At 32.6% G+C, this 12253-nt stretch overlaps 1 protein-coding gene across 1 annotated transcript in view; it reads left to right on the top strand.

The window, feature by feature from the left end:
- The first annotated feature begins 621 nt into the window (after positions 1–621).
- Positions 622–12253, top strand: part of LOC132756523 (HEAT repeat-containing protein 6-like) — a 29952-nt gene continuing 18320 nt past the window's right edge. Inside the window, exons 1-10 of the mRNA XM_060747616.1 lie at positions 622–839; positions 5185–5292; positions 5755–5895; positions 8026–8099; positions 8657–8771; positions 9025–9120; positions 9634–9781; positions 10143–10438; positions 10905–11027; positions 11664–11740. Coding sequence (XP_060603599.1) covers positions 669–839; positions 5185–5292; positions 5755–5895; positions 8026–8099; positions 8657–8771; positions 9025–9120; positions 9634–9781; positions 10143–10438; positions 10905–11027; positions 11664–11740 — 1349 coding nt within the window. The 5' untranslated portion in view covers positions 622–668. The remainder of the gene's footprint in view (positions 840–5184; positions 5293–5754; positions 5896–8025; positions 8100–8656; positions 8772–9024; positions 9121–9633; positions 9782–10142; positions 10439–10904; positions 11028–11663; positions 11741–12253) is intronic.

Genomic DNA, 12253 nt, shown 5'->3' with positions numbered 1-12253 from the left:
TTTGGAGTTAGATTTTTCAAATATGCAGAATCACAGGCAGTCGGTGTCTTGGATAGTATATACATGTACATGATCACGCCTACTTATTTTTATAAATAAATTATTTTTGCACTAATAAAATATTTCTTCATTCAAAATGTTTTCAAAACATCTTATTTTTAATAAAACAACCAAGAAAAGTTGTTTTTTAAAATTTCATCCATATATATAGGGCCTACTATAAATATATTTAGGTTCCAATCATTTCATATACATTTTCCTTAGATTTGTTTATATTGTGTCAATTGTAATTTGTTTGTTAACTTATATGTACATTTGTTTTAATTATAACCTGAAGTTATTTCTATTTGTTGACAACATGAAATTTGAAAAATAGTAATTAAAATATTCTGGATGGTGCGCTTGGGTACTTGCAGCACCACAGTATTTATTCCCTATGCACACTTAAATTCACATATATTATATATGATTGGTTATTTTGTCATAAATCTTTTTTCTTTTTTTTTTGTAAAATATTATTAATTAAACTTCATAAAACCCATGTTTACCTTTTCTAAAGATTTTTTTTGAAGCATGATGTGCCTTTAATTTTTTCGAACGCGTTAAAATTCCTTTCGCTTCCTTTCGTTCCTTTCGTCAAATTTTAGTCATTTCCTAACTAAACAAACATGGCTGTAGCCGCAAATTATGCCTGTGCGGATCGAGAAAAATTCAAGTATTGCTATTCAAAATTGATACAATTTACATATAATGATGGAGAGGCAGGAAAGACTGACCTAAATTTACTGCTCGATCAGTTAAATTCGCTTGAATATTCCACTGTCATCGTGAGTGAACAGGTAAATACGTTAAAAGCTGAAATTTCGTACCCAAATAATATCGTACCAAATGATTAAAAACGAGATATAAGTCGGAACCTCATATCTCCTCTCTGTGAAACTTCTGTAAAAATTGAATTAACAATTTTGAATGTCAGGCGATATATAAATTCACCTCTTTTTGGCAATTTTGATAATTTTCATAAATTTAAAACTATTAAAATTTAGAGTGGTTGCACTGATTTCGAGACATTTTGGCCCCAAGACATATCGGCCCCAAATTACCCCAGACGTTTCGGGCCCGGACGTTTTGGCCTTTTACCAAATCGGCCCCATATTTAGTTAAGAATAAGTCTTACCTTTAGGTGTTTATACCGGCATTTCAATAAATGAATAAAAAGAATGAGAGAACTGAGACTCATGGATCCCAGAAAGTATTGTCAGTACCCACAAATGAATAACATCATCATCAGTAGGGCAGGTGTACTAAAGCTCCTCGCCAACCTCAATGCCAACAAAGCTGCCGGCCCTGACAACATTAGACCAATTGTCCTGAAGGAGCTGAGAGAAGAGATTGTTGACATCGTTGCAGTTCTTTTCCAAAAATCCCTGACCACCGGTAATATTCCCAATGACTGGACCCGTGCAAACCTATGCCCTGTCTACAAAAAAGGTGATACAAGTGATCCAGCAAACTATCGCCCAATTTCCCTTACATGCATCCTCTGTAAAACACTTGAACACATAGTTGCCTCTCAACTATCCTCTCACTTTACCACCCACAACATACTCTTTGATCTTCAGCATGGATTCAGAGAAAGACGATAATGTGAGACACAACTCATTGAACTTACTGATTACCTTGTGTACAACCTTTCAAATGGCAAACAAACAGATCTCATACTTCTTGACTTCTCCAAAGCTTTCGATAAAGTAAACCATCTTAAACTCTTAGATACCCTTCAAGAACATGGTGTTTGTCCTCAGATTATAAACTGGATACAGTCCTTCCTTATTGGCCGTAGACAGACAGTAGTTGTGGATAGTGACTGCTCATCTGAAGTCCCAGTTTCCTCTGGAGTGCCCCAAGGCTCTGTCCTAGGGTCCCTTTGTTTCCTTCTATATATCAACAAGCTACCATCTTCTGTCCTTAAATCCCAAGTCAGATTATTTGCAGACGACACCGCTGTATACCTAACCATCAATTCCTCCTCAGACCCCCCAACTCTCCAACATGATCTAGACAATATGGTTCTGTGGGAGAAGCAGTGGGACATGGAGTTTAACCCTTCAAAATGCCAAGTCATCCATATCACCAAAAATAAAACCATAATTAAACACAAATATATGCTCCATGGCCAAGTCCTAGAGTCTGTTACAAATGCTAAATATCTCGGACTAGATCTATCTGCTGACCTTAAATTTAATACACATATATCTCGAATAACTTCCAATGCAAACAGATCCCTTGGCTTTATTAAAAGAAATGTCATTACTAAAAATGAGAAAGTGAAAGAACTAGCATACAAGTCCCTGGTCCGCCCACAGGTTGAATATGCCTCAACTATTTGGTCTCCTTACACTAAAACCAATATTGACAAAGTTGAGATGATCCAGAGACGTGCAATAAGATGGGTTAAAAGGGATTACTCCCCTCACTCTAGTGTCACAGCCATGCAGGAAGAACTGGGCTGGCGATCCCTTGAACATCGCAGATTGGACTGTAGACTGATAATGTTTTATAAGATATACCATAACCTAGTTGCAATTAATCTCCCAACTTATGTTCAAACCCCACATAGATTAACCAGACATATGCATCCCTTATCCCTACGCCAAATACAGGTATCCTCTGACTACCATAAGTACTCTTTCTTCCCTCATAGCATTATACTATGGAATAAACTTCCTAGTAACATTGCCACCCTGCCCAACCTGAGTCAGTTCAAACAGGCAGTGGTGGGTTTGCAGTACTAGTCTTACTCCCAGTGTTTTTAAACTTTTTTATCTCTTATCATCTTGTTTCACTATTAACATTTTAACCATGACTAGAATACATTTTCAGTCTCACCTTCCAAGCATGTCAATGTTTTTACTTTTCTTTTTTAGTTTTTCTTTTCACCTTTTACTAACAATCCGACATGCACTAAATTCCTGCCTTTAACACTCGTAAGAGGGGTAGGCAGTATCCAGAGATAGAGAATTAATTGAATAATTAAATTATGATTTTGTAATTGAATGAGGCTTAAATAGTAGTTATCTAAACAAACAGAACAGAACATAAACTTTATTAAACAGAACATAGTACATGAACACTGAAACAGATTTGTATCTGCTTATTATCAACAAGCATTTTTTAAAAATTTGAACAATTTAAAAGCAAGACACAAAACAATACATGAAACAAACATTTATTATCAACAACTTTTAAATGAATTGTAAGTGCCGAGTTTCAGCAATGCAAAACAACGCATAACAGTTAAAAAAAATTATACTTGTACTAACAAACAATACATTGTAAACAGAATTTTTTTACACATGACATTCATTTTTACAATAAAAGTGACAGATTTTTAATCAACTTTACAATAATAATTTGATATATTAACAAAAAAAATTATAAAAAATCATAAGTTAAAAATCTTTGATCTTACTAGCCACTAATTAGCAATTAGCAATAAGCTATAAATAATTATTTTGTTACACCTTGAAAACAACAACAACAACATATATATCTAAAAAGTTAAAAAGCTGTAAAATGATAAATAGTGATCAAAAGATAATGATTTGGGGGTATAATAATAAATGTAATTAACTTTGTTAATTAAAAAGTTTTTGCAGTTTGTCTACTGTCTTATATAGATAAAATTGAAAAAAAAGCATTTATCTAAATACAATGTAGATAAATTAAGAGATCGATAGATCTATAATGGATTATTAATTAAGGATTAAAGTGTCTTCATTCAAACAATATACTACAATTTTTAACGATTTTAAGTATAAAAATTCCTTTAATAAAACTGTAATAAAAAAAGGGCCGAAATGTCTTGCAAAAAAGGGCCGAAACGTCTAGGGGCCGATTTTTGCAAAGGGGCCGATTGTTTTGGGGCCGAAACGTCCTGTTTGCGTTGCACTATGCACTGACACATGGTAAGGGATAAACTCGACCCTACAATAAAAACCTGTTAAGATATAGATTTTTGGTTAATCAACCCTATAAGGCAACAATTATTAAGAGTTAAGTTTGATAACAGTAACAAATAGAAATTTAAAAATTGTAAAATAATTAATACTTGTTTGAAATCATCTTTGCTTAGAACACATATATTATGTTATGTTATATCAGACACTTGATGTTTTTATGATTGATCCATAAATAAAGTTTTTGATGGAATTTTGCAAAAATAAATGCAGGCCTTTCCCCAGGCGCTTTAAGCATCGCACTCCCACTGTGCCTTAATTTTCAAATCAATCTTGCTGCTATGCCATAAAATTCATCATGGTGCTCACTTTATTTTTTTGATTTCAAGAGTTCAGTTGTTTACTGTACACTTTCGTAAAGCGCTTGCAGAATCTGTCAATAATTTAAGCACAGCACTACTTATCACAGCCTCTTGATATTTGGTATGCAGCATTACCAAGTGGTCCCATACCATGGAATTTGATTTCAGATATATCACTCATCCACTTCCTGTTTACAGACTTAGCTAAATTTTCATCATTAATTGTCAATGGTAGAAAATTTTTGCAACATTTTTCTCAGCAACAACTTATTACAGTCTCTTGATATTTTCTATAAGTTGTATTGCTTTAGTGGACCTCTACAAAGTAACGTAGGTCAAGCAGCTAAGGTAAAAAATCATAAGGTCACTTTATAGTTTGCATAAATTTATGAACTAAAATCTCTTTAAACTACAAAAGTTATATAAATCATGCACCTGGAGTCAAAATTGTTTTTTGCCACAGGGTTCATTTAGTTTATAAAGAGTAAGTTACATAGCAAAGTGCATTTGATTAAGTCTTCTTTTGTGAAACTTCTTTGCCAAGGGCTTAGATATTTGTTATAAAGTGTTTCGTAGCAGGCATCAACGAGTATTTTAAAATTATGCAGCTTGAGTAAGAAATGTCCTCATTGACTTTTATATTAAAAAATAAATTTGTGACCTTTTCCAGCAAAGCATCTCAGGTGAGCGATACAGGGACATCATGGCCTTCTTATTGAGATTGACAAATGGTTATGAGAAATTATTATGTGATAAAGTGAAATTGAGACCAATGCCATATACATACAAATTGTGTACATGTATGTTTAATACTAACTTCTAAGCCTTTTTGTTGGATGACATTGTTTTGATCTCTGTTACAGAATGGAAATACTTTATTAAAGAAGCTATGTTCAACAATACCACTGCATGAAGACAGGCTGGTAGTTAAACTTTGTCAGATCACCAACAACTGGAAGAGAAAACAGATGGTATATGTTATGATTTTGGAAGTCTATGAAAATAAAAATAATTACCTTGTCCAGTTAACTCCTGATACAATATATATACAAGTACTGCAAGACAAGACTTATATGTTTACACGATCAATATTATTATATAATTATATTTTAAATAATATATAATTATTTACTTGATTTTAACCATCCATTTTCACATTTTCTTGATTTTTATAATTTTAATCATATATTTTCACACTTTGTTGATTTTAATCATCTATTTTCACACTTTGTTGATTTTAATCATCTATTTTCACATTCTCTTTATTTTAGCTATCTATTTTCACATTTTCTTGATTTTGATAATCTTTTTCACATTTTATTGATTTTATTCATATATTTTCACATTTTCTTGATTTTAATCATCTATTTTCACATTTTCTTGATATTAATCTATTTTCACATTTTCTATATTTTTTAACTATCTATTTTCAGTTACAGTTGAGTGATGAATGTATAGGAACTGTAACAGATTATTTTATCAAGGCTGTAGAGAGATGTCAGAGCTGGGCAGTACCAGAAATATTGAGAGCTTTAGCTTCTGTCTTTTATGAAAATGTAGATAAAGTTGATAAGGTAAACTTTTGTCTTTATAAGTGTCAATTTGATTCAGTACTATGATTTCACAGTTGTCTTTTAGTGAGTAGTGGCGACATATAGGGATCACTTCTCCGTTGTCTGTCTGTCCGTCTGTCTGTCCGTCTGTCACAAAACTGGCTACTCCTCATAAACTACTAATGCAATTTCATCCAAACTTTACAGGAATGATCAGTACCAAGTCTATTTGTGCATATTGTCAGCATTTTCTTGTTCAATGATTTTTGTCAGAGTTATGGCCCTTTAATAATATTTATTTTTAAAGTTTGTCCGGACTACTTCTCTTATACCACTAATGCAATTTCAATGAAACTTTACAGGATTGATCTGTAGCTCAAGTCCTTGGGCATATTGCATCGGTTTTCCGGTTGAATGATTTTTGGCAGAGTTATGGCCCTTTGATAAAAAGGTGTTTTTTAGCTCGACTTTTCTATGAAAAGGGGAGCTATCCTACTCGCCCCGGCGTCGGCGTCGGCGTTAGCGTTGGCGTCACACCTTGGTTAAGTTTTTCGTACCACCCCACTTTATTTCAGAAGTATTACAAGTATGGCTTTGAAACTTACCATACTTGTTCACCATCATAACCTCCATCTACAGACAAGAGTACATAACTCTGTCAAGGTTTTTGACAGAATTATGGCCCTTTTTTGACTTAGAAAGTGTATTGAGCTTGGTTAAGTTTTTTGTACCACCTCACTTTATTTCAAAACCATTGGAGGTATTGCTTTGAAACTGACCATACTTGTTTACCATCACGACCTTCATCAACAGACAAGAGGACATAACTCTGTCAAGGTTTTTGACAGAATTATGCCCCTTTTTGACTTAGAAAATACATTGAATATGGGTAAAATCCACTTATTGCCTTAACCCTTTGAGATATTGCTTTGAAACTTTTAATGCTATTTCACATCATTACCCCCATCTGTACGCAAGAGAAGGTAACTCTGTCAAGGATTTGTTTTAAAAATTAAGCCTTTTATCGACTTAGAATCTTGGTTAAGTTTTTTGTACCACCTCACTTTATTTCAAAACCATTGGAGGTATTGCTTTGAAACTGACCATACTTGTTTACCATCACGACCTTCATCAACAGACAAGAGGACATAACTCTGTCAAGGTTTTTGACAGAATTATGCCCCTTTTTGACTTAGAAAATACATTGAATATGGGTAAAATCCACTTATTGCCTTAACCCTTTGAGATATTGCTTTGAAACTTTTAATGCTATTTCACATCATTACCCCCATCTGTACGCAAGAGAAGGTAACTCTGTCAAGGATTTGTTTTAAAAATTAAGGCCTTTTATCGACTTAGAATCTTGGTTAAGTTTTTAGTACCAGTCCACTTTTTGACTGAACTGTTTGAGATATTAATTTGAAAGTTGGAATACTTGTTTACAATCATGATTCCCAAACATGTCCAGGAGAAGGTAATTCTGTCAAAGATTTTATTTGAATTATGGCCCTTAACTGTCAATGTTTTGTATTATAGGCAAGCACTAAAAAAGTCGAGCGCGCTGTCTTACGGACAGCTCTTGTTTCTGTGTGTTTGCCAGATACACAAAAGCTTGTCTGGACTACTCCTCATAAACTACTGGTGCAATTTTATCCAAACTTTACAGGAATGATCAGTACCAAGTCTAGTTGTGTTACTGTCCGTCTGTCACAAAACTTGTCCCAACATGAAATTGGCCATCATGAGGCGACACATGTGATCACTGATCGCTCTTGTTTTAGATGTATGCCGGCATAATTTTGTTATGTCGGCCTATTTTCAGAAAAAAATTATGTTAATAAAAAATGTGATATCACAGGGTGATAATACAAATTATTACATAATGCAAACATGTATATATGGCCATTAATGGAAATGGACATAGTCATGTTTGGGCTTAAAATAATCTAAAAAGTTCAAGTTAATTAACCATATATTTGTAGTCAAGCTCTGAAACGGTTACCACTGCACTATTTGCCTGTCTTACAACTTCACATTTTCACATTAAAATTTTGAAATTCCATTCACACTTACATGTATTTCTTCATGTTTGATTCTTAATGTAAAATTTTTATCTTAAAATAATTCATCATCCTCATTTTGTTTCACCAGTTCCATGACAGGTTGCTAGGGAAACAAGGTATACTTGTTCAGTTGATTAAAAACAAAGTTTCAGACCCCGAACACTAAGGGGCTTTTCTCGTTGGGGAAGTCTAAAAATAAATAGAAATTCTCTAAGTTAATACTTGTGATAAAGGGGGGTCATTAAGAGCCACGGAGCAAAAAATGCTGTCTCAAAAGAATTTTGTAGGTTTCAAACTTAAATAAATACTTTTTGTTGTATGATGTAAAATCCAAAATGACTGCCTCATATTTAAAATGGAATTTATGAGAAAAATGTTAATGTCAACTCTATAACCTGGGTTTCTAACTAAATGTAGAATTAATTTATACTCAAAACCCTTCAAAAAAATCTTAAAAGTATGAATAAAAGGGGAAAGATTTTTTAAATTTTCAATATCTTGTTTTCAAATTTTTCTCTTAAGGCAGATTTTAACTTGCAAAGGGAGTTTGGGTTAAAAATCCTTTCCTTTCCCCAAAAAGATGATCACAAAAGTGTGAAAACAATATTTTATACTGTATCTGCAATATTCCTACTTTACTGACAGTAGACAGATATGATACAGTTAGAATATTGCACAAGTGTGCTATTTTGATGAGTTAACAAAATTGATTTTTTCAGACCAACAGGTACAGGATACCTGTCAGCAGAACATGTGGATGTTTGTTTTGATTTATTTTGTATGCTGTTACATAAGATGCCAACTACAAACCTAGAACCAACTTTACAATGCAAGGTACAAGACTGTCATTCAAAATACATGTTGTTATATGTATAATGAATAAAATCAATACTTATATGTAAAAAGAATACACAGTTTTTTGTACAAATATTTCTGCTCATTTTAAAACTTTTGTATCACATAATCAACATTAAAGCAGCATTCCTTCAATGTGACATGAGCCATGTGACATCTTGGTTTAAATTTGTGAGTGTCTAGATACCTGTAGAGTATAATGAAATGACAATTTTTTTTGTTAATGTTTCAGATACTGATAAACTGTTTTAGAGGTATCCAGAATATGATTCAGATGACAAAAGTAGTTCCCTTTGAGAAGTTAGGCATTATATTGGCGGCAATAAGGGTATGTAAAACATTACAACTCCAGATGTTGGTCTTTATTTAATGCAGTACTTTCCTACTGATCTTTGTAATTCTATATAAAATTGTTCAATATGTCATAGTGTCATAGGAAGAAAAAATTGCCAGTCAAGTCACCTTGTTAAGGCTTTTAAAATTAAGCACATTTGCAAACTTGACAAAATGGGTTCTAAAGCATGAACAAATGTAAGAAGAGTGTTGTAAAACTTGTCAACTATGGCTGATGCAAAAACTTTAAATATCTATTAATAAGTTTTTTTGTGGGTTTTTTTTTGTGTTAAGAAAGTCAAATTGTACACATATTTATTAATGAAAATAGACAAAATATATACTCAGAAGCTTTATTGGCAGAAGGAGACTTCAGGTGCTAGATATAGAGCACCTCACCTGAAAGAATACAAAGTCTCTAGGGGATGAACAGTAAAAGAGTAAATTAGAGAATACGACTAGTATAGGAAAAAAACACAAAGGTTTTTATATACATGTTATATTTCAGGCATACATGTTTTTTGGTTTGTACACTCAGCCATTGATTATACCTGATTGTTTGTACCCATCTCCGTTGATCAAGATAGATATACCAGTAAGTGGTAAATTATTGGAAACACAAAACAAGAAAACAGCTGATAACCAGGATGATTCAGGTTTGTAGCACAAATAGTCTTTTATTAGTTCTATAAGTTTTGTTAACAACATTTAAAAAGAGTTTAAATGTCATTTCCTATTATTAAATTTATCATGTGCTTACAATAATTGTACAAATAAATTTCACTTATAAAAACAACAGAACAAATCAACAAAAAGAAACAAAATAACACATTTTGATAATATTAATTTCAAATTCAGAAAATAGAAGCTTTTTTTTTTCTTGACTTGTTTTTTGAATATTTCAGTGAATGTTTTCACCTGACTCGTTTTAGATGTTATAGTTGTGTAATCTGGTATTTTTCAGTAACTGAAATTCATATTCCACATTGTCTAACTAGTTTGAATTCCATGTTTCAGGTGCAAAGAAATCCAAAAGAAAAACAAAGAAAAGGGGAGATAAGCAGGGAGGTAAACCAAACAGACAATCAGATGAGGGTTGCCATGGTGATGATCATGATGTCACGAGGGCGTTTGGTGCAGGTGCTGGGGTCCTTAATATGGAGGCTGACATGTCTGGGTATACACCATGGTCAAAGATTAGCAGTTCTGAATCTGAGTGGTCAGATACTGAAGGAGGTCAAAGTTCAAGGTTAAGGTCAAACTGTTCAAAGGTCAGACAATGGGCCCTCAGCTGTTTCTACTGGATAATAAAGGTATGAGATACTGTTAAACATTTTGAGCTGTTTGAATTAGAAATATATTTTTAACAAAGACATTACAGGTTGTGAAAACTGGACTATTACTTGCTATTGAAATATTTTGATTTCAAATGGGCAGGCAATATATATCTATCAAGGATAGAAATAGTTCAAGCTTTGTAATAAATTATAAAGAACAAGAAGAAATAATCATATAATTGTAGATTTTTATGATATGATGAAATATACTTTAAATCAAAATCCTATTTCTATTTAAGTATTTTTTTTCCACATAGAATTTGTAGTTGTATAAACATATCACTTATTTATTCATTTTATCGGCCCTGGTGCATGGGGGTTTCTTTCATTTTGTACACTCTCAACATTTTGAATATAAAAATTAATTGGTTTTATTATTTTTCAGCATCTCCTATATTTTCATTAAGTTGTTAAATAATTTTATCAAAAATCTGCATTTCAGATGTCAGATAAGAAGATAATGTTCAGTTTTTGGTCATCATTTATACCAGACTCTCAGTCAGCCACAAACATGTCTAATTCTCAGTCTCTATTTACTGTCATACTGAAAGATCCCTCTTCAAAGGTTTGTCTTTTATTTTCAATATTTCATACTAAAAAGTTAACTCTTTTTATTATCTATGAGTTTTCTAGAGAATTTCTTTTATAAATGGTTTTCTTAAAATGGCATAAGCAACAAGTCTAAAGTGAATTCTACAAGTTTATGAAATTTAACTGTTAAATTTGGACTATATAGGAATAGGCTTAAGTTGTGCTTATGTTTCAATAGCATTTCGTTTGGAACAATCCATCATGAGTTTGAGGGTTTGCAATATCAAAACAATGAAACTATTCTAATCGAGTGCCTGGAATAACTGTTTTGATGATCAGTCTCACCCCTAGTTTAAACAAATTTATTTAATCTTGACTGGGAAACAAGTTCTCGCAACTTATGTTAATCACTTTCGAGTCTGCTTTCTGGAACCAACCAATACTGGTGTCAGATGAAGAAACATAGTTGTGACCCCAAGTAGGGCTGGAACCAATGATCCCTGGCTTGAGAGGCAGACACCATAACCACTAGGCCCCAACCCTGGCTTTATACTGACAAAGCGACTTTTTTGCTAGCACTTGTCGAGTTATTAATGACCCAAATAATTATAAATGTATAAGTGATTCTAAATGTTTTCAGTGGATTTAGTGTAAATGTTAACTATTTCAGTGTAGGATGGGTGCATTAGCTGCTCTTTGTGTACTAGTAGATGGTACTAAACATTTACTGACTGCAGCAGAAGATAGGTAAGTTGTTATACAAGTATTTGCAGTGATTTTTTCCTATATTTTACATTCTAACACTATCGGATTTTTTTCTATATAAACAAAGAAGGCCCGAAGCGTGCATTATTCTACAACAATGCACTCGCCGTTCTTATTACCTCCCTGTGTATTTTCACATTGAGGGCGCCATTTTGTTTAAAAAATCTGATAAATAAAAACAATTTTTGTCGAATTTTGTTGTGAAAGCTATCTAGAATGAAAGAAAATGGTCTAACTAAGAAAATGAATCCGAACACCAATATCTTTAATTCAGTCGTTAACGCTGTACAGACTTTTAAAGTGTTGTTTACGTGACGTCACAATGTAGCGCCAAACAGCACATGCAAAACAATCAAATCAAGTACGCTATTTTAATGTCGCAAACGAGTTAAGTTTTACATTTATTTCACTTTTAATAATTTGTATTTCGCTTGAAAAATTATAGAGTGAAATAAAATAAACAAACAAAGTTTTACCAACGTTTTCAAAATTCGT

This window comes from Ruditapes philippinarum, unplaced genomic scaffold, assembly GCF_026571515.1.
Source record: "Ruditapes philippinarum isolate M1 unplaced genomic scaffold, ASM2657151v2 ctg3865_1_1_1_1, whole genome shotgun sequence".
NCBI classification, from domain to species: Eukaryota; Metazoa; Mollusca; class Bivalvia; order Venerida; family Veneridae; genus Ruditapes; species Ruditapes philippinarum.
The sequence above is the reverse complement of the archived record's forward strand: the minus strand, read 5'-3'. Positions and strand labels throughout refer to the sequence as shown.